This window comes from Bemisia tabaci, chromosome 2 (genome assembly GCF_918797505.1).
Source record: "Bemisia tabaci chromosome 2, PGI_BMITA_v3".
In the NCBI taxonomy this organism is placed as follows: Eukaryota; Metazoa; Arthropoda; class Insecta; order Hemiptera; family Aleyrodidae; genus Bemisia; species Bemisia tabaci.
This window is the reverse complement of record NC_092794.1, coordinates 19,479,399-19,502,971: the sequence shown is the minus strand read 5'-3', so window position 1 is coordinate 19,502,971 and position 23,573 is coordinate 19,479,399. Positions and strand designations below refer to the sequence as shown.

At 41.4% G+C, this 23,573-nt stretch overlaps 1 protein-coding gene across 1 annotated transcript in view; it reads right to left on the bottom strand.

The window, feature by feature from the left end:
• Positions 1-23,573, bottom strand: part of unc-5 — a 204,358-nt gene that overhangs the window by 28,743 nt on the left and 152,042 nt on the right. The window contains 2 exon segments of the mRNA XM_072296078.1: positions 14,289-14,327; positions 17,826-17,990. Of these exon segments, the coding sequence (XP_072152179.1) occupies positions 14,289-14,327; positions 17,826-17,990 (204 nt within the window).

Below are 23,573 nucleotides of genomic sequence, written 5' to 3'. Positions count from 1 at the left end.
TTGAGGAGCTTAAGCTACAGCGTTGTCGAACGGGATGCAATGACAAATTGCGAGTGAGTTACCGACGAGATAGTGATATTCGAGTTAAGTCTTTAGTTTCATTTGAGGCGGATGGGTCGCTAAACAAATAAACCTAACTCCACTTCAACGCTATCGAAATTCTCAATGCCAGATTGTACTTTCACTAGGGACCGGCAGAAATTTCTGACTAAAAATTTCACCGATTTTCTTTCAGATTTCTCTTCAGAATCAGCAAAATTTTGGATATAGAAATTGCGAATTCATTTTCTCCATAAAAACATTGAATCCCTCCCCCCCCCCTCATTGAATCGGGGCATTCACTGGAAAAAAACACATTGGATCAAGAGTCCAGACTCTTGAAAACATTGACAAGAAAAAGGATTCTTGATTCAATCAGATTGTTGCTTGAATCAAAAAGAAATCCGCTCAAATTAAGAGGCTTGGTTCTTGATTTAGGCTTAAAATCTGATTGAATCAAGAGTATTTTTTCTTGTCGATGTTTTTAAGAGTCTGAACTCTAGATCCAATGTGTTTTTTTTCCAGTGAGCAGCAATATTTCTTTCTAAACTCAAAACTTCGGTCTGCTTGAAATATTTCCTCTGATTTTAAGGGGGAGGGGGATGATGATAAGTAACAAAGTGGCAACGGTGTTTCCTTGGAAACAGCCGATCCGTAAGATAAATAAGCGATGACTGCGAATTATTAAGGAAGCGTTTCCCGAGCTGAAAAAGCGGAGATGTAGGGCGAAAACCGAGACTCGCAGCAAATTTTTTGAAGCGGCAAGCAACTTTCCTTCCCCCTTTTTTTATTTTTCAAAATAATTAAACGGCTCCGCTCGGAGACAATTGGGAGTTATTTACATTATTAAATGAGGAAAATAATTGTGCGATAAAGGAAAGAATAAGTCAGAGTGAAAGTAAACGGACAACTTTTTCACGAAGAAAACGACCCTGCAGACGGGAACATTTGTATTCCACCCCGTTAACCCCGCGCCGGACCCGCGGGAAGCCAGCGAAGTCAGATTTCAACATGATAACTCCACGCTGTCGAATTTGAGATCAAAATACAGAATTTCAACCCCAAAAGTCACACTGGAAAAGAAAACTCCGGCCATGGAAGCCGTACTTCACTGAAAAAAAAAACATTGGATCTAGAGTCCAGACTCTTGAAAACATTGACAAGAAAAAACACTCTTGATTCAATCAGATTTAAGCTTAAATCAATAGGAAATCCGCTCAAATTAAGAGGCTTGGTTCTTGATTTAAGCGAAAATCCGATTGAATCAAGAGTATTTTTTCTTGTCGATGTTTTTAAGAGTCTGGACTCTAGATCCAATGTGTTTTTTTCCAGTGTTTCGCGCTAGTATAGACATACCGTCCGTGTTCCGGGCGTAGCACCCGTAACTTTCGGCCTCTGAGCCCGGGATGAACGTTATACCTATGTAGCCCGTAACTTTTTTTCAGTACCTTATATTTTGTTTCTAATCAACCTGCTATTTGGGTCTGGAGCCTTGCGATTTCCTCTTGTTTCCGAACACAAACATGAAAATGAATCAGGTTTGGGGTTTTACAAAATACAAAACCGTAAAAAAAATTCGAGAGGAATGTGTTCAGTCGTTTTCTGAAATCACTGCATCATTTAAAAGGAGCAGTATTTTGAAGGCAATAAAATATCTAAAAAGAAAGACTTAAGTTGGGTCTGACTGATCCCTGAGATTGGCATATGTTTTTAGAATACGTCCATTTTTTCTCTCCAAAAATAATGGATGGAAATGTAATTGGTAAACCTTCATTGTCAATCTTTCAGCCTCCCAAAAAGTCTCCGTTTTATAAATTTGGTGCACTGGTTGCAAAGGAAGCCAAATTTTCAGCGTCTACAGCCTGTCACTGCGTGTCAAAAATATTGAAAGATATGGTCAGGTGTAAAAACTCTCAAAACTACAGAGCGATGCACAGCATAGAAAACGCGAAACGAGACAGCTTGTGGCATTTATTCTAGTGATTCTAAGCATGGACTATTATCCATGCAAAAGGGGTTAATTCAACAAAATTTTAACATTCATCAGCCCAAAACGTAGCCACATTTCCCCACGGCGAGTACAAAAGGTAAGAACGGTGTTTTAACAATACGGAGCCCAAAAACGACGCTCACTATTAAATTTGACAACAGAGCCCGTTTAAGCGTAAAACCAGTGTCGGACATCGACTTCACGCCTACAGAACGTGACGTCACTCGTCGAAATAATTCGCAAATCCAACGCTCATGATGAGTTATCGCTCAACTTTAGTCAAAAACCACGCAAGCTCTGTGATTTCAATGCGTACTTGCTCTGTGTCGGTTTCCACATTTTTCCGGGACGCTAGCCTGCGCAAAATAGCGAACTGGACGAGTCATAACCGTCGCGAGAATACCGGCACGTGCTGTTTTATTACGCGATAAACGGTTTTCAAAAGGTCGGTTTTCGCCCCCCCCCCTTTTTGTCCCCCTCGCGTAGTCCAAAGGGGCACAGGAGCTAATTGATGGACGTTATAAATCAAAGGCCAGACAAGAGCGGACAATGAGTTGAAGCTACCGTTGCCAACCTTTGCGGAAAACACTGGATTTTTAGGTGGTGTTCTGTTCTGTTGTTGACGTAGGTATTTGTTCAGAAAAAAGTATAAGCAGGGCAAGTGCACCCCTCCGAGAGCTCAATTTTAAAAATTTAGTCCGGTCTTGTATTGTAGCCAATGTGTGCTACTCTGTTTCTAAAGTGGCTAGAGACAAATTTTATCGATCAGAATTCACAGGACATCGTTTTTGAAGTATCATCCGCAACATGATTTTTTTTTTTTTTTTTTTTTTTTTTTTTTTTAAATTAAAAGTTAAACAAATTTCTGTCGAGTTTATACTTCGAAGATTTTTAGGACATAGCTGTATCGATACTTCTAAGGAGAAATTATTTAAAATTGTAATCACTCAGCATCAGACACAATACTTAATTTTTAACACAACTCCCAAACTAGAGAAAAAAGTCTCAGCTGTCTCGTTATGATTATGCTCCGCAAAAAACACTTTGAGCGGCACAATTAGAGTTAAAAAGATTTAATTCTAGCTATCTGGCCTGGGAAGTTTAAATGTTTCGTCATAATTACACCTACTGATGTGCTGGCAAGATTTTCGGGTTTTTTCTCGGATCCCGCAAGTATCTCTTGATGATTTCTCAGTTTTTAAATTCAGATCCGGGTATTGGAGAAAAAAATGCGAGTGGCAGGGGAGAAAGAAATATAATACGAAGAAGAAAGAGACAGAAAAGAGAGAGGAGAAGAGTAGAATAAAGATTTCGTTTTTTTGGTGGTTATTTTCCTTGTTTCCTTTCTTCTTCATATTCTCTCCTTCTCTCGTCTTTGTTAACCCTAGTCTGACAGACTTGGGTCTGAAAACGTCATTAGCAATGACCGGTGCGACGTGCCCAATTTGGCAACCCTGCGGCTGAACAGAGGCAAGGGCTTTTGAACTTGAAGCTTAACAGTAGCCGGGAGGATTTGCATATCAAGTTATATAGCACCCCCTCCTTCCACCTGTGCTGCTCTGTCCGGCGTTATTTTCGTTTTAAATGCTAGCTAAGTCCCCGCCGGCCATCCGGTTGCCTACCCATCAAGGAGCCGGGCTTAAGTTAAGTGTCTTCTCTTCGCGGGCGAAACTGTCTGCACGGATTTAGTTTTGACTGCTCGTCGAATGCTCTTTCGGGAGGCCAGATTGAGCAAACGAAAGCTCTTCGAAACAAAACAAAAAGAGCGGGGGCGATTTATTCGGACTGTAATGCCTTATCAAATGACACACCGAGAGAAAGAACACGGTTATTCTACAGTTACGTGGTTTTAATGGCACACGGCTCTACTACCGTGGACTTTGGTAAGATTACTGATGAGCATAGTAGCAGTAGAATTATTGTGCTCACAGTAATATCACGGTAGACACAGTAGCATCACCGTGCTCATCATTACAATCATCAAAACCCACGGCTCTGCTACCATGGAATCCTGCGGATTTCCCGGTTTCTGAGTTAATTTTCCGCATTTTTAATGTGTGCTCATCGAGTTCTACACGTCATTAACCTTCGAAAAATGTATTCGCGAGTCAAAATTCGTTCATGGTCTAGTGACGCATTGACGCAAAAGAGTCCAGTATTGAATTCCAAGTGGACAAAGCGCCACAAAAAATCATGAAATGGTTGTTTACTTTGAAAAAACTCACCACTTTCACTTTTTATATTTTACTCTCGACGCGTTTACATACAAAAAGCGTTAAAATATAAAAAGTGAAATTGGTGAGTTTTTACAAAAGTAAATGACCATTTGTATAAAGTACTTCCACTGTTTGTTTAAAACTGTTTGAAGACAAAAAATCATTGTCGATGGAAGATTTTTCAACGCAAAGGGTAAGCGAACAAATAACTTTGAGTAACGCGTTACTGAATTCGACTTAAAGTTTTTCTCATTAACCAAGCTGCATTGTGAGGAAGAGACCATCGGTCGAGTCGCACCGCTGAATAAATGCACTCCCCGCCCGGCGCCCAAGCATCTCCAGAACGCCCTAAAGTTGAAATCCCGTAGGAACATAACAATGAAAGCTCATAATGAATACCATAGGAGAGTAAACAAATGAACTCGGCATCTTGAATCTCATTATCAGAGGTTAATGGCTGCCCTCGTCCAGGATCGCGCTCTGTTTTGTTTGCGGAACCTTTTTCCCGCCGAAGATAAGCCCCGACCGCAATCACGCCGCCGAGTTTCATTGTGACTTACCGCAAGAATTACGATTGTTCTTTAAAGCTTGCCCCCGCCCGGGTTGCCACTTGAAAATTACCACGGCAGTTCGCCCATTATATTCAGATATCTCATAACCTCGTAGGCTTCATCAGGTGTTGCTAATGCCCAGCATCTGTTACCTACTCTTCCTCAACAGGAATATAGTGACTTCGGAAGAAAAGCAATGACCAACAGCTTGTCTGGTATGGTCGTGTTCATCGAGTGGCGGATGACCGATTGCCTAAGAAGGTACTAAATTGGGTTCCTCCTGCGGGCTGATTGTTGAGATTGATAGACAAAGCCATAGACAAAGAAGACAACATAGATATGAAGGGATCCTATTGGTGAAAGCGGGTGGTTGCAATGGATAAAGAAGGTAGCTGATAAACTAACTAACGGCATATCCCACCAGAGACCCTAAGGTTAGTCCATCATTTTTCCGCTTAGTCTATAGGAGCCAACTATTTCAACCAATAGGAACTCTAGGTACTCCCTATGTATTCTTTATCTAATCACTTAGTCTATCAATTTTAAAAATCAACCCACTGGAAGGAAATGGTAGGGACGCCTTGCGAAATCTTGAAGAGGTGAATTCGAAATTTACGATTTCTTGACAGGATTTTCAGGTTACGAAAAGTACTACCCTGAAGGGGAACCTATATCAATGACTCGTAAGCCACAAGTGGATCTTGTGGATCGTTCAGAACCGAGCGTCCAAATCCACCCACCACCAAGAATTCAATTACGTCCTCCCTTCCGACTGCCAAAGAAAATGATGTCATGTCGTCAAAAATGTTGAGATTTTACTTTACTCCCTTGATGCTTCAATCTTAACCTGACAAACTTGAGCACTCGACTCCTAACATAAATCCGATGCATCAGAAAAGGAAGAAAAGGAGAAGAAGCAGAAGAAAAGATAGAGGGAGAAGAGGAAGTAAAATGAGAAAAAGAGAAAGAAGAGAAACTTCAAAGGTATATTTATTTTCTGGTGTAAAGTCTATCGGCGGTAGAGAAAAACACGAAAATTAATGAAAGCTGTACTTATAATGAAAAATACAAGATCATTGTCTTGACATTCCTCCTTTTCCAATAAGACTCTTTAAAAAAAAATCTTCTTTCAGAGGCATTGAAATGTATCGAAATTAAATTTTTGGATAGTCCAAAGTGAGACCTAAAATTATTCTATCAGAATGAACTACGTTAGAATCAATAACTCTTCAGTTTGGTAAAGACCGTGTTGATACTTGTTATGTAGCAACTTCAGTGCAAAACTAAATAGAAAACTTCGGTTTTGTTTCTTTTTCATTTTGATTTCCTAATAAATATTATTGGCACTTCGCAGGTGAACCTGTCTATAAAAAAAACTTAAAAAGTAAATTGCCATCATGCAAAGTGGTGGAAAAGGCCGTATTCGGCTGCTGGGTTCGAGATAATTGAGATATGTGGGTGGTGGGAGAATTTTTGCCTTCCAATTTGGCAACAGTGCTACAGTCAAAGTTCCGATTCCTTCCGGGTTGCCCTCACATATTTCCACGATTTTCACGCGTCTCCTTCAAATTCGCACTGATTTCCTTTCATCCCTTTTTTATTAAAGTCATACCTGGAACCGCATCCCATTGCTTCGCACCCCTTTGCTCCCCCCACTCTTCGATCCACATCTTTCCTGCGATTTCGTCTGCGCCCGAACAGGATGATCACCCGTTAAGAATTTTGCTCTGCAAGCAATGCTTTTGACACTTGATCCCTTGGTGACTTCCAACATGTTTTGTTGATTTTATGAAAAACATGATTCGCTAGCAAAGGAAAAATTACCTTAAACTACTAAAAACTCAACTTTATTTCCTTTTTTGACGTAAAACTATGTTTTTTCCATTTCTAAGACGGTTTTTTTTTATTTTTTGAAGTGACGGATGACAAGGACAGACAACAGCGACAGAAATACCAGCAACTGATAACAGCCAATAACCTTCTCTTTCGGTTTTCAAAATATGATTTCCTCTACCCGAAAAGAGAGTACCTTCAGAAAAAAGAGGGCAGAGGGTGTGGGTAGTGGGTCCCACTGGCAATCGAGATTCCAGCAAGTTGGCAACACTGTAAGTACTCCATTTAAATCAATTAAAGATATCGACTCTAGGCGAGACAGGCTACCTTACCTAGTTACCTATAATCGATTGTTTAACATACATTTAAATGAAATAATAACAGTGCTTCCAAATTGCAAGAATGGCCTCTGCCCGGCTGCGATTTTGGATGGAAAGAGGCTGTTGCCAACGTTTGACCGTCCGCGATGAAGAAAAAAAGCGTTCAGTATGAGCGAGCTTCAGGCGCGAAGCCACGGTTTAAAGAAAAAAAAAGAGTGATGGTTCCTGATTTTTTAGGTTACTTTTGATATCTCAACGCACGTGTTAAGTCGCGGAAATGGGAGGGTTTGGCAACAGCTCCGCGCATTTTTATTGGCCGCGTGAAGCCATATTTTACGCATTCGTCTACATGCAAATGAATTATGGGTCCTCGTTCGGACCGTCTGTCATTTTCGGGACTGGAGAGTGCAACGTCCGCTATTTTTGCAAGCAGGAATTACTATTTCTGGCTCATTTTAGAAATAACACAAGTGCCACCTGATTCCCCGTGCAGGTGGGTGCTTTCATAAGTGGATTACGTTTTGCAATAAGGAACCACTATCTCTCAGTCCTCCGTAAAAACACCTTCCTGCATAGAGAAACCAATGGCATATACATCATTTCTAAAATGAGCCGGAAATAGTGGTTCCTTATTGCAAAATGTGGTCCAAATGAGGAACGACTAGTGGAACAATAGTTCTCCATTGCAAATTGATTACATTTTGCAGTAAGGAGCCACAATCTCTCGCTCTTCCATGAAAGCACCTTTCTGCATAGGAAAACCATTGGCATATGTGTCGTTTCTAAAATGAGCCAGAAATAGTGGTTCCTCTCCCGTAAAAAAATTGTCAGTCGAGAAAAGATACTTCGAACTTGAAAGTATAGTTGTTAAACTTCGTCCTTAACATCGGATCTATACGGATAAACATCTATTCTTCTGTTCTAACTTCTAACCTAACCTAACCAGTGGTGTGGTGTGCTTTGTGATGCATCGACTGATCTGCCGTTTAAACCTACAAAAAATAATCGATAAACAGGGTGTTCGCGACGAACACCTTAGTAATCGATCTTCTATGGAAAAGAGTCAAAGTATGTTTGCTAGTTGTCTGCTGACAACGGTTTGACGAACTTTAGCTAACAGAACTAAATAGTTAAATCTCACCGGATTCCTTGTTCACTCTTGCAACTAAGAGTTACCCCTCCTCCCGCAATTCCTGAATAAACTTCGGTGGCACCTTCTCTAACCCTTTAAAGAATGACAGTCGAACAGGATTTACATAACAACTTAAGCGAAGCGAGTAGTTTTTTCACTCAACTTCTCTTTGGGATGGGGGCGAACACTCCCTCCCCTCTCTCTTTTGATCCCCTCTTAATCCTGGTTCCCGTTGAGGCTTTTAAACTTCCTAAAAGGAGTGGCGTGGAAAACTGGACAGAAAAGGGTTAGCAGAGGCGTGGAAAACTGGACAGAAAAGGGTTAGCAGAAAGCGCTTTCAAATTCCTCCCGATGGAAAGTTCTAATTCCGACCTTTTTTTCCATGTTATGAGGTCCCTTGAAAAGTTTTAGACGCATGATATAAATAAAGAAAAGTGCCTATTTTGAAAATCAAAGAATTTTTTGTCGCCTTTGAAATTTTAATAATAGAAAATGAGTGGCCAGGCCTCTCGTTTTCCGGAAAATTATCCAAAATCGGGAGATTTCTCTCTTTCTGGATACTCTACCGGAGGATTTGCAAATCGAGAATTTTCCGGAAGATTTTCAGATCGGGAATTATTCCGGAAGATTGCAAATCGAGAATTTTCTGGGAGATTTGTTTGAGTTTTTCCGGAAGGTTTTGAAGATATTCCGGAAGATTTCGCACATTTCCCCGGATAATTTAGTTTTGACTTGCGGGAGGCCTGGTGCCTAGAATTTTTTCCAAAATATGACTGCCATTTCAGTCCGTATTCTGAGCCTGCCTGATGATTCGTTTCGAGGAGACCAACTACATAGCAACCCTGGAAGAGGGCGGATAATGGGGTGAAAAAGAAATGGAACGCGAGGAGCTCGGAAGATATAGACAAAGCGGGGCGTAATCGGGACTGACAGACAAGTAAGATATGAAAAGTATGAAAGCGAATCGAAAAAAAGCTGCAAAACCAAAGCCGATAACATGTTTTTGCTCCGCTCAAACAACAACGGCCCGGCCATTTCGCTTATCTCCGCTTTCATCCCGACCGACGAACCGAACGGTTCCTCGCGCTGAATTAAGCCGCGGTTCCATCGGTAGCGCGCGACGCGCGACGCGACCGGGAGCGATGATTTGGACCGCATTTCGCAATTAGGAACTAAAATACCTGACTCAGCTCAGAAACAACGTATGCATCATTGGTTTCTCTACGCACATACGTGTTTTTACAGATGAGCGAGAAGTTGTAGTTCCTACTTCCACAATGAAATCCATTTGGAACCGGCCGGTTGCCAATGAAAAGGCGATTCTCACCGCCGTAGCGAAGTTTTTGGCAACAAACATTCAAAGCCCAATCGTGTGATTCGTCGCTTGGCTGACAAAAGGGCGTAACTGCAATTGAGATGAGCCCGGGAAAGCATTAGATTATATGGACGGCAGGGCTCATCGCGAAGTGTACTTACGCCTTTTTGTCAGGACTCAGAATCGTCCGACCAGAGTCGGACAGACCGCGCGGCAGACCGCGCGATCATAGAGCTGCATCAGCATTAAAATCTGAAACGTTTCCAATAGTTTAGCGTTATTCTAGAAGATAAGACGAATTACAAATTTCATGAATTTTATTCGGCCTTTCGTGTTATTTCAAGAAAAATTTTATTTTCCGTTTCTCGTAGTGGTTGGCTTCGCGCGGCCAACCTAGCGTCACGCGCTGCCTATGGAACCGTAGCTTAACGGAGGAAATGCAAGGATTATTCCCCTGGAATTCTCCCTGTTTTTCAGTTTTTTCCTGCTATACTGTTTTGTTTTCAACTTAGTCGCTCGAACTAACTGTATCCTTTGTGCGCGCGAGAGAAATCTATTTCAACGGCATGGGTGTAGCTATTCAAGAATAAATGAAACAAAAACGGAGAGGAATTTCAGGGGAAAAATTGAAAAAATTATGTATCCACCAGTGGAAAATTATGAACATGAAAATATAGTCAATAGATGAGAAAAAGGAGCAATGTAATTTACTGTGTTTACTAATGTGATATGCTTTGTTTCACCGTTCACTGAGAAAATTTTCAAGTTGATAATGTCCGGACGGGAATTCTTGTTGAGTCAATAGAATATTGTTTAGAATTTATAGATGTTTCTTCGGAATTCTACCGTTTGAAACAAGGAGATTTCCCACTGAATAAATGTGAAAATTAAAGCAATTTTTGCTATTATATACGCAACTTTTAAATTTTTCAAAATATTTTTTTAAACGAATCGAATTGTACGGCAAACACGAATGTGCCACTTTCACAGATAATAAATGTACAGCATCCAAATCTGTAAAAATGCTAAAAAAAACACATGAAAATGGTTAACCAGAGACTAAAAAAAAAGAGAGACTGTGACGTTTTGGGGTGGTTTCAACCCCCACCTCGACCAGAACAAAATAAATATGTATAAAAATCGTGATGAAAAAAAAATGGCTGGGCTCTGTGAAAAGATTTGCATAGTTTTCAATAGGTGTTTTGGATGATAATGTTTCTTCCCCATAATCGAAATTAATTGAGGGAACTTTTGAAAATTGAAGAACTTCGGTAGAAAGCTCCTTGGTTAAAAAAAACAGCGTAGGTTTTTTAGGTTGGATGTTCAGGTTTGGTTGGCTTCATTATGAGCATGAAACGGACTGAGACTAAAGCACACTCGATCTTCCTTGTTAAACCGCCTCCTCAAATAATCGACCTACTTACTCACAACCGACACGAGAGGGCGCTGCCTCCCAACTTTAAACCCGAATGAATGCGCGACGAAAAATCAGCGCTCGACAGTCATCGCTTTCGTTTCATTAGATCATCACATAAAGGCCGCGATGGTGGTGGCTCGGCGCACAGTGAAAAGAGCGGTTGAGAGAAATCGGAAGAATTTTGTTTTACTAAAACTGCAAATTTTGGTGTTTCTTTTTTTCACATTGCAAATTTTAAGGAGTGTTTCTTTAAGAAAATTGTACAAGGAAACCAATGAAACCACTTTCAAGCGTCTAGGTTTCATAGTTAAAAGGATATAAACTTTTAAAGTTTCCTGATAAAGTTCGGCGTTTTATACCACTGTGTGGCAGCACGTCGCTCGCACACATCCCACTGGACAGGGATTAATGCGCATATATTATTAACAGGAGAACACGTGAAATTGGGCATGCAATCCCGAAGACGGGGTAGTGAGGGGGAGGGGGTGAAAAGAAAACTCGAGTTCGATGATTGATGGAGCGGCAAAGGGTAAAAATGTTGGAGGCCCCATCAAGACGACCCCCTTTCGAGGTCGGGAAGGAGGGGGCTGCTTTTCGATGGGGGTTTTGGCTCGGTAAATAAATGCCTCTTCCGCGAGACGAGTCTTTGTGACGACAGACGGCTCCTCAACGTTGCCTATTTTTTAGACAGGAATGGATTGAGAGGTTTCAAAAAATCTCAAAGGTTTCAAAAGATCTGTTATGAGTAATTCAATACTGTTTCGTATTTTATGATGCCCAATAAAAGGATTAATATGATAATTAAATGACTTTGTATTACTTCTATGATATATGAGCTGTAAAACTTGTATTTCAATAATAAATTATTTAATTCTCTTCTCTGGTCAGTTATTGATAAAAAAAAGTGCGAAACCATTATCTCCACAGCGATTTTTCAAAATTTCCATCAAATGGATGAAGAAGTGGTTCAAAACGACCAATTTGACATGAGTTGTTTTTGGTTTTTTCGCGAGCGGGGGATTCGAATTTACGAATTACTGTTTCTAGAGTAAATCATACATGTTAATTCAAAAAGTTATGCTGGAGATGTTAAAGCACCAGGAATTATTTTTAAAGGATCTTTATACAGTCAATTATCCCCAGCACTTTCTTGGTCTTAGTGGGATACCTCGCCGTTACTCAGATTACCCTGATTGTTACTTAATGCCGAATAAAATTTAATTATTCTGCATGAAAGTCTGATGGGAAAATATGTTCTGTTTCTGTAGGAGTGTAAAGCATTACCTCGAGTGTCCGACAAGCAGTAGGTATCGAGAAAACAAAAAAATTACGCAACCCTGGATGCCCAAACGATTTTGCAGCGCCAGAAAAAGGCCCACGAAAAGCTTGTCGCGGGGAAAGTTTTATTTGATTTGGTTATTTGTTGATCTAACCCCCGACTAGCACACGATGCTAATGGGAACATCCATACGTCTTTCCGCTGTCCGGCTGATTGTCGATTCTAACTGTAAATCAACTGATGTACTGAAAATCACTCTGCAATGAGGGATTTTAACGTGCGATTAGACAACTTGGTTCCAAGCTATGTTGCAACGTAGCTGGATAAAATTCACCACTTTCACATGCGAGGTCGGGCGTTCGCTTTAAAAAATGCAGCGCTGGTCTTCTCCCCAACGACTCATCGGGTCTTGACAACCTCGTTCAGGGCCGAAGCCGCTGGATATGAGACAAGACTTCGAGAAAGGGTAGAGGGATGTTCGAGGCCTTTTCATGTTTGTGACTCTGAGCTTCACAAATGATAAGTCACCGCAAATTGCTTGTGATCAAAAACAGAATTTGCGTGTCATTAGGTCCCTGAGTGCGTCCGTTTAATGTATCATGAGAAATATCTGTGGTATGATGTTGCGGCGAATTATTCAGAGGGAGGACAAATCAATTTGAGGATATGATTTTCTAGGTGCAGTCCAACCTAGCAGATCGAGTAACGAAACACAGATCTTGAGAATTTGTGAATAAATTAATTTGTAAGTAAATCGAACGGAAACTACCAGAGAAATCTTCTTGATAAAAGAAAAAGGTTTTTGAAAATTGAAGAAAAGTAGACATCCTCATCGAAAAAACACACTTGTGGGCCAATTGTTGGAAGTTTCAAGCAGCACGATAAGACATCGAAATGGGATATATTGCACGGTTAAGATAGAAATATGTCATGTCTTATCGTATCATTATAAATTCAATGCTGGTTGACTGTGTCTGCAATAATTTGAAATTGTGTTCTAGAGAAGAAAATTATAAAAGCAATATTTTTTCAGTTTGGATGGAGAATGAATTTTGTTGTTCCACCCGGGCCAAATTGACCCAAGGTTTAAAAAAAAACACGTGCTTCTCGGGTTTTATGGGACCGATACATACGAGTTTCAGATATAGGTCTACAAATACATCTAAGTTCACGCTTCATGCCTACGCGCCTTCAATTTTGCAGATACATCACGGACATCCATCAAGCACGAATAGTTGTATCTCTTCGCCGTTATCGACGCACGTCCTTTCCCTTGTTTTGCGTTATCGTAACGCAGTCTGAAGTATTAATGTATCGACTTCTGACTGTATCCCGGTAGAAATAGCAAGCTACCCCTCCTACATATCTGCCTCCCATCCATGAGACTCCTTTCCTACAGGCTCCCGGACCTTTTTTGGCAAGAGCAAACACACGACTACCTTCCACAACGAGAATAGCTCATTGAAACTCCCCCAATCCGAATTTCCACCTTCAAATCAAAGCCTCATTCGTCGGCGCAGACCCCCTCTCGCCCTGATTCACGATTGTTCCCGGCCCTTATCCCCGGGGACTCCGTTCCTCAAGTATCCACCACGCTGCCACATCTCTCAAAAACTCCGCCTCGAACGTTCACGATTAAACGCGACATCGGTCGCTTTGGCAACGATGCAGAGCTTTGTGCAAGTTCCTCGTGTTGACAAAGTAACGCCGGGTTGCTCCATCATCGGAGTTACCGTGATTTCGAAGCGCATCGGCGGCAGGATATCAAACAGCCCCGGAAATTCACATTTTCTCCATGAGGGATATTCGATTTTAGGGCGCGTTTTGGCGACCGTTGAGGGGTGGGTTTGTATCGAAACCGACGACTCGTTTCGGGTCTATTGTAAGGTGAGCGATTGCCGAAAGTTGGTCGTTATAGGCCGATTAGAGCTCCATTGAAGTTTTGCGGAGGATTCACGAGTTGTCACGTCGTAAGTCGGTTGCTCAGCGTCCTGGTTATTGTGCGATTCGGAGCTCTTCGAGTTTGTTTGTGACAATGGATGGAATTATACGCCTTGCGCTGAGGGGCTCGAGTAGAGTTGGGCTCAGACTTTGGAGGAACTGGGCGAGAAAGGGTAGAACTTAAAATTGTAGTGAATTAATTGAATTTGAGGTCGATGATAGTGCGATGAATTATGAAATCATTGGATTTCTTACCTTCTTCAGCGAGATGAGAACTGTCGATATTCGTTCCGTCTGAAACAAAAAAATGAATGAGGTCATCAGTTGGAACCCAAGGGGTAAAACATAGCTGTTCTGCCGTGCTACGGAGAAACGCCTTATAAACATTTGTGCGTTGCCAAATTCTTTTTGGTAAAATACGAATTTACAGGAAAACTTGTAAAAATGTTCCGTCAATTTTTCTACAGAATTTTCCTCGCAATGTGATTTAAAGGATCAGAGAATTTCAAGTAGGAATATTAGTAGTAGTATCATAGTGGTAGTATTATTATTCGTCTCAAAAACTAATATTTTAAGAGGGGAAATTTGGCATCCCTCGGACGTTTATATGGTGTTTTACCTTAGCACGGCAGTGTTGGGTTCCTGCATTTCAATTTCTTATCATTTTACTTACATAAACTGCGCGCAATAGTAAAAACAATTTTTTTTTATTTATTTTTAGGTGATAGTCCCATGTGCGAAAAATATTTTTGCTCTTCATATCACTTTCGAGGGACAATTTTGAAAATACCTATCAATTTTCGTCACTTTTCTGAAAAAAGGGCGTAACATATTTCCACATGAGACCTGGAAAATTTGGAATTAAACGGAGCACAGAGCTCACGTGAAAATCGAGATGTGCCCTAACGTGAGAGAAGTGACGTTCTGACAAAAAACTATTAGTTCCTCATCACTTGGCACATGATTCATTTTTAAAAGGAAACGGATTAAAATGACCACCGCTGTTTGAAAGAAATTAACTGCAATTAACGAGAGCATGGAGCGCTGGCAAAAATTAGACTAGGGTCAAAGTTCAACCCGTTTGCGATTCAAAATAAAAGAGTGATTTACCTATAGCAGAATGCTTACTCCAAGAGGAAAAGGGAAAGGCCTCCACTACCATGCTAAAAAAGAACGCCGTATGGGCATGTGAAAGTTGCCGAATTTCCCTGGATAAAGCACGAATTTCCTAGAAAATTCTGCATATTTTTTACTAGAATTTTCAGATATTTTAGATTAAATAGCAAACAGAGTTATCTAAAAAATTGGAAGAGAATTGTTCAAAATTTTTCAAGTGAATTCAATTTTTATTGAAGGAAATTTGGCAACGTCCGAAGGCTCATACGGCGTTTGTCCTTAACGCAGTAGTAAACGGGACGACCGTCAGAGCTGCATCGGACGGGAGTCGGAAGAGGGAGGGGGCACGGTATGTGAGAAGGAAGGAGGGGAGGAGGGAGGAAGCGATAAATTATTAGCGGGTCCGGAGCCAAAATCAGGGAGCTCCTGAAATTTCAGCGTTATTGATACCCGCGCGAGCTGAGCTCCTTCAAATCGCGATTTAATTTGTTGGCTCTGTGCGCGGCGCCAACTCGCGAGGCCATCCATACCGCCCTGGTGGCCTGATCGGAACGGTGTAAGTGTGCGATGAAGTACTGGGTTACCGCCGCTCAGCCAGAGTTGCCAAGAAAATCAAGGACAAAATCCTTACTCCGACTGTATTCTGGGGTCTTGTAACACCGGTCGACTAAAATGTTTAATTTAACTATGAAACTAGAGGATAAACCAACCCCTTAAACCGCGTTACGGTGCACAGAGAAAAAAAAAAAACACATTGGATCTAGAGTCCAGACTCTTAAAAACATCGACAAGAAAAAATACTCTTGACTACTCAATCAGATTTAAGCTTAAATCAAGAACCAAGCCTCTTAATTTGAGCGGATTTCCTTTTGATTTAAGCTTAAGTCTGATTGAATCAAGAGTCCGTTTTCTTGTCAATGTTTTCAAAGAGTCTGGACTCTAGATCCAATGTGTTTTTTTTCCAGGGTGAAAAAAGAAAAAAAATTCTTGACTTTGCCACAAAAAAGAATTTTCTGGAATCAAGAATGACGCTGCTTAAAATTAGTTAGTTAAAACTACTTGCTATGCCTAACCCAAGCATTTTTTTCTTGTCCTTAAAAAAATTCAGCTTTATTAAGATGAAAAAAAGTCCCAAATTTTGATTTTTAGTCATGGTTCGATCAAGAAATCTACTCGCCCCATGTTTCTTTTTAAAATTAGGCTACATTTTGCAACTAGGAATTACTACCCTCCCTCATCCGTAAAAGCACTTATCTACATGGAAAATCAAAATGCACAAAAGTTTTTTTTTTTTTTTTTTTTGGAACTGAGCCGGAAATAGTAATTTCTCGTTGAAAAATGTAGTCCAATAATAGAATAGCATTATTATCACTGTCGCATAAATTCAAGAGCGGGTTGAATTTTGGCTCAAGTTTGCAACAAAGCATGCGGGGGACCGCGGCAACGTGAGAGGGGGGGGGGGGGGTCACGCGGGGGGACCCGAGGCGTGAGTTACGTGAAAGATAAGCGCGCGCGCGCAAATTTAATGAAGTGTTTACGTTGGCTATGATTAGTCGACTTGGTTTTGGATAAATTATGAGTTCCCTCATTACGCCCGTGGTGCAGTCTTGCCGCTCTCCATTGACGATTTTTACAACGCTCGGAAAACCGAGAGCGTCGGGGGCGTCGCTCGTAATTAAACCGCTGCATTTCTTGGCACACGGATCCAGATCCTCTCCCGAATAAACTGAATAATTGTGATTTTCCTGTCTACTATGTACATACAGACAACGGCAAATGAAGAGAATCTCATCTATTATAGGAATATTTTTCATCCCTACCCGACAGACTCAGGTTTAAAAATTGGGATATCAAGACGGAGAAGAAGAATAAAAGTACGAAAAAGAAGAAGACGAAGAAGAAAAGAAGAAGACAGAACAGGGAAAACGTGAGGAGAGAGAAATGGAGAAGGCGGCAGAAAAAGTATTTCTTTTCTCTTTTTACTCTGCTCTTCACTCTTCTCAATCTTCTTCATATTTCTCTTCTCCTTCTTTCTCTCTTCTCTCTCTCCTTCTCTCTTCTCCTTCTATCATTTCTCCTGGTTATCCTCCTCACTTCCTTCTTCTTCCTCCTGTTCTCATTTTCTTTCTTCTTTCTCACCTCTTTTTGCCTCCTCCTTTTCTTTCTCCTCGTAATCCCCCTGTCCTTCTGTTTCTTCTTCTTCATCGTCTTCTTCATCTTCTTCTTCATCTCCATCTTCTTCTTCTTCTTCTCCTTCTTCTTATTTTTCTTCTTTGCTTCCTATTCTTTTGATTCCTGATGCACCCTCAGCTGACATATCGACGGTGAAAATGCAGAAATGCGTGTCTTGATTCGCGGCGTTGCTGACTTCCTGTCATACTTCATTTCTTACATGAAAGACCACTTAACGTCATTTCTAGAGAACTTCCATGACGTTTCTTCTCTACGCGAACAATATTCTGTGAAAATTTCAAGCCGTGGTGTTGGTTCGGTCTCTTTTCTAAAAAATAATATAGGATTGGATATTTTGAAACACTGCAACCGAGATACGCATTTTTGCAGTTTCACCATCGAAATACTGCCACCGCCACCCTTCAGTTCGATCGAAGTGCGTGGACGAAGAATCAGTGAGGATGAAACTGTTTGGAAATGGGAAGAAATGGAAAGGATACTTACATGGACACATGTCCCCGGTGCAGTTTGCGGACATGTAGTCTTTGCCGACACAATCTCGGCCATCAGCGCTAGGGGGTGGATTGTCACAGGTTCGACGCTTGTGATGCCGGCAGTCAGGTCCGCAGGAGGACCAACTCGACCAAGCTGACCATCTTCCGTCAACTCCTGAAAAAATAAAAAACCGTCAAATCAAAATCATTTCCGTGAAAATTCACAAGTCCACAATTTAAACACATTCTGGACCTATGATTATTTTGGGGAACAGTTTTTTGTGGACTCATTACTGAAGCGTCTACAAATACGTCTGAGGATAATGATATCATCGTAAGATGAATGATAAATCTGGATGCAACTATTCGTGGCCGACGGATGCCCGTGTTGCATACTCCCTAAGTTGAAGGCGCGCTTACTTTCCTCATGCTAGAGCTCGAAGGTGGCGACAACGAATCCAAGTTGCTGGGCTCGCAAGATACGGCCTCTTGTTGTTATTTGTTGATATTAAAGTTTTTTTTTAAGATTTGAATCTTTACCTAATCGATATGTTTAACACAATTAAGTTTTAGAATCTATCTGGACTTTTGTACCATGAATTATGCTAGTATTTTTAGCTTATCAATGCGAAACAACGTATCTCCATTGCGATGTTTCAAAATCTCTACTCCTATTTTATTTATTCCAAGAGGAAACAAGCCAAATTTATACCTCGAAATGTATGCTGGATATTCTACTGATAGAGAAGAAATCAAGGCAGTTTTCAAAAAATTACGTTGAGTAGAAAATAAGGTATGACAGGAAGGCTACAACGTTGCAAACGGAAATACGTGGTTTCGTACTTTGGCAATCGTAATACTCCCGTTTGAATGTTCAGTCCGTCGACGAGTGCACTAACACACTGCCTGACACAATAAATGGTGACCTGAAAACTGTTAAAACGGCCTTTATAGTTGCATTTTATTTGATCCGAAATCGGAGCTAACCGGCGATGACCGAAACAGGAGCATTTGATCGGATCTACTCTGCCTTGCTGAGGAAAAACGGCGCATGTGCATTCGGGAGTTGCCAAATTTCCTCCCATGAAAATGTTTATTCTTGAGGAGAGTTACGGATATTTCCTCTTGAAATGCTCAGATAATTGAGATCAGGTCGCGCGAATAAAATTCTCTGGAAGATTGTCTGAAAATATTCGCTGATTTTCCTGGAAATTCATATTTATCGAAAGGAAATTTGGCAACGTCTGAAGGCTTATACGACGTTCTTCCTTTAGCGCGGCGGTGCTGTCGATCGGATCAGATCGGCGGGGACAGTCGGATGGGTCGCGCGGAAATCAGAGCGGGAGCCATGATATCGAGAGGAGAGGGAATGGGGCGTAATTGAGAGGAATTAATTGGAGGGAATAATTAGGTGTGCATAATTGATTGGTTCCCGCCGAGGAACGCGGAAGAGGTTGATGGGGTGCTACGGGGCCGGAGGGGGGGGGGCACACACAGTTGCCAGATTTTAAATGGAGGTTGGATGGATACTCGAAAATTTCAATTTTCTTTGCCATTGAAAAATCATTATTTGTTCATTTTCGTCATTTACTGTGGTACCTCTTCACTCAGGTGCATGAGAGTCACCGAGTAGCTTGCAAAGGGGTGAATTTTTTCTCAGGACATTAGAACCTTCCGAGAGTTGAGAGAGCAAGAGACGCCTCTGAGAAGGGCTCGGATGCCGTCAAAGCAGTGGCGTGGCGTGAATTGCGATATATCGATTGTTATGCCATTTAAACCTGTCGAAAGGATCGATAAACAGGGTGTTCGCAGCGAACACCTTAATAATCGATTCCTTACCATAGGTTTAAATGTCAGAACAATCGATACATCGCAATGCACGCCACGCCACTGCGTCAAAGTTGAAGCGATTTAAATTGCGGAGGAATTGTTTAAGCATCGTAATTGTTTCTCGTTGCGTATCCTCTTCCGCCGATGCACGAGCTCTCCTGTTTAACTCGTCATCTTCCCTTTTCGCCATTGTTTGCAGAATTTGTAAAGACGCCAAATTTACGAGCATGTGAGGGAAGATTGAAGGGTCTCTTAAGTTACGATCGTCGATGAAAGATTGGCGGCATATGTTTCATTACTGTTCCCTTTTTGACACAAATACTCAAGTGTTAAAGAAGTATTAATACTGAATTGCTCAACTAATTTTATACATAGCCGTGAGTTTCCGACTTCAATAACCTCTTTCCGAGATAAATTTTCCAAAATAATTTCACTGAAAATGTTCAATTTTTATTATTCTGCATCCGAACCTTTCACGTCACGGGCCGTGCAATGTTTAAATTCCATTTCTTCCTGTACATTTATGATATGCGGCCAAATAAGGACCGAAATTTTCAGTGTTACGCAGACACCGCTTATACAGGGTTATTCAAAAGTCACGAACCACTGGCTATAACTTTAAGTTCTAATTATGATATCGACTTGCGGTTTAAGACGTTTTTCCTCATATTAAGGGGGAAACTTTTCAAGGTACATTCCACTATTTGATTCCCTCGGGGGAAGGAGCGTGGGGGGCAACTTAAAAATTTTAAATGGCCACCCTCCTCATGGCCAGTGGGGCATGACTTTTGAGTAACCCTGTATTTATCAAGTATCAGGGCAATGATGAATACAGGCATAACAACGAGTTTTATCTTTACTCCCACCAAACTTTGATTTCAAGACGAAAGTTACCTTTGAAAATTAAAATTTTTGCATGATTTCAGTAAATTTTTTGCCAAGAATGTAAGTTACACAATTCTGAGCAACATTGAAATGCTCTTGGTTCCTTTTTGCAAAATGCAATCCACATACACCCACTAAAAGGAATATCGGGGATGTAAATTGTATGACGTCATCTAGCGACGCTGCACATAGAGCCGAGCTCCTCTGGACTCAACAAGTGCCGGGCCCCTCTTTTCCCTGTCGAACCGATTCGCCACCTATTCCTCACGCTTATTTAACTTTGAAGCCGTTCCTCGAGTGGATCGCGGAATTCCGCGCTAAAATAAGGAGTTGGAGGACCCTCGTCTGCGCGCCCGCTCGACAAACCGTTCTTGGCAAACCAGCAATGCAGAAAACACCGCTGCCAATCTCTATGTCTCTTCTGACGCTCAGCTCCCCGACATTCTTCGAAGTTTCGACTCAAAACTTCAGCATTCAATGACAAATTCGGTGTTGGAAATTTTCGTTGCTTTACAGTTGCTTCCGCCAATAATATTCAATATTGAAGTTGCGGAACAGCAAACGTAAGAATAAATCGTGGTTATTAAAACTTTAAAATATTTGAAAAAACTCACGCTTACACTAAGAAAGTGTTCGCGCTTTTCACCCTTTAAATTTTTCGCCCATTTTTCCTCGGCCTTTCTTGTCCATGACTTCGTCCATCAATAATCAGTCCTCCGACTTCTTCAATCGAAAAATCGAAGGCCGCTACGAAAACATGCGGATCCAGACACCTCGAACGGGGGGCGTAAGGGGGGTCCGGGAGCCTCCCCCAGAATATTTTTGAATTTTTGAAGAATCCGATCTGCAATTTGAGTAAATTTCTCACGAATAATTGCCAATTGTAAGCGTCTTTCCTTCTTCTTTCCTCCGTTCCCTCTTTCACCTTCCTTCTCTTTTTATTCCTACTTTTTCGGAAAAATGGAGGGGGGGGGAGCCCTTACGACCCAGAGTGGATCAAGTCAATTACAGAAATCGGATATGAAATTTTTGACAAAAACTGCAAGGTTTGATATTTATTTCGTCACTTTTTAAAGTTCAAGGGCTGCTTCAAGAAGAAAATTTCACGAGGAAACCAATGGAGCCACTTTCTGAACCTCAAAATTTTGTTTACAGTGTTATGAGCTCTTAAAGTTGCTAAATTTTATCCCCCCCCCCCCATCATACGCGTATGCACAGAAAGCCTTGCCACGAGTTGGAAAACGAAAAAATCTCGACATCCTCGGAATATTCGTTGCGTGCGCAGGAAAGCTACCCCACCTCGAGCGTGAAGCATCATCCCGGTGCCGGATCCAGGGGTAAAAAACAAGTGGCAGTCACCTGATTAATAAACTCTGATCCCGGTAAAAATTGTCACCCTCGGTGCGCGGCGTCTCCCGGCGGAATTTAGTGCTCTTCAGCGGGGCGCTGGGGCTGCCGCGAGGGGGCGAGAATGGAGAATTAATTCAATGAAGACTTTTTTTTAAAGCCCGATCATGGGCGGAACAATGGGCGACGGGGCGAGGGGCGAGGTGTGTTTTATTTAAGAGGTGTTTTAATGCCGAGGGGCGCCGCCGCCGGGTTTGTGTCCTCCTTGGGGATGGGTTATTAGTGGTGATTCAACCTGTTTTGCGGTTAACTGCGCCCCTGTTTTACCGTGTTTTACTTTGTTTAGGAACCATAAATTACCGCGCAACGACCGCGCGATCCGGCCAAATAAAAAAAGCGCCGCTTCCGCCTTCTTCGTGAGCGGGTGGATCTCCGGCTTTGCTTTTAATTTCATCCTCTGATCCGGATCTTAGACAGGGTGTCTATTATTTTTTAATTTTAAAAAATCCTGATATTTACAAAAATTCCTGAATTTTCATTTTGAAAATTCCTGATATTTTCCTGATTTTTCTCGACTCCTGGCACGGCAGGCAAAAAGCAGTAAGACTTTCTCCGCTGAGGAGATTCGCGTAAGAAAAATTCCTGATAAAACGTCCGATTTTTCCGATTTTCCTGATTTTTTCCTGATCGGCCAAAATTCCTGATATTTTCCGGTTTTTCCTCATGCTAGACACGTTATCAGAGCAAAACAATCATTCTCACTTTTACCCTCTGCGCTCGAAATCAAGCGACTTCCATTGCGTTTGGTTGGTACTCATTACATCGCGGTATCTCGCCGCTACATCACAATATCTCCTCACTATATCGTATATCATGATTTCTCGGTAGTTGCGTCGAAAACAACAGGGCTCGTGCTATACAAAACAAAACACAGATCGAGGCGATTACCGCCGCACGGTGGATCGAGTCAGTGGGAACTCGGACAAAAAATAGAAACTAAAGGCTCGTAACTCCATTATTACAAAATACGTAGGACTTAAAAATGGTCTCACTGGTTTTCTCGTAAAATTTACTGGGAGAGTACCCCTTAAACTTCAAAATATCATAAAATAAACATTTACATTTGCAGTTTTTGTCAAAAATGCCATGTCTGACCTCTCGCCTTAACTCGGTCCTTTGTGCGCCGTTGGAACAAAAGATAGCGCCGCACGCCGAAGCCACAAACGGATTCACTGCGCTGGTGGCAAATCGAACCAGCTTTTGAAAGTTTTGAGCATTTACATTCACACGAGAAATTTATTTAAATTAATAAGATGTCTCTCTACCTCTTTTTGTGTCCTTTGTGCGTTGTTCGACAAAAAAGAAGAGATGATGGACATTAGATCCTATATTAGTACTCTTTTGGAAATGATGAAATGTCCCCTAACGTCTCTGAAAGAGCTCATAAACATGAAGTCGTAAGATAATAAGGGTGATTCGCTTATGCGTTTTTTGAAAGCGATTATTAAGAACGGAGAAATGAACGATTTCGTGGATCGTAACACGCGTAATTGACTCATCGCGAGGAAACTGAACATAAAATAAAGAACATTTTGCTCCGAAGAAATCTTGTTCATCCTCGGCTTCTTCAGTTTTCGACACTTCACGAACTGGACACACTCAAGCGAAAGAGATACATTTACGTCGGAAGCTTTGA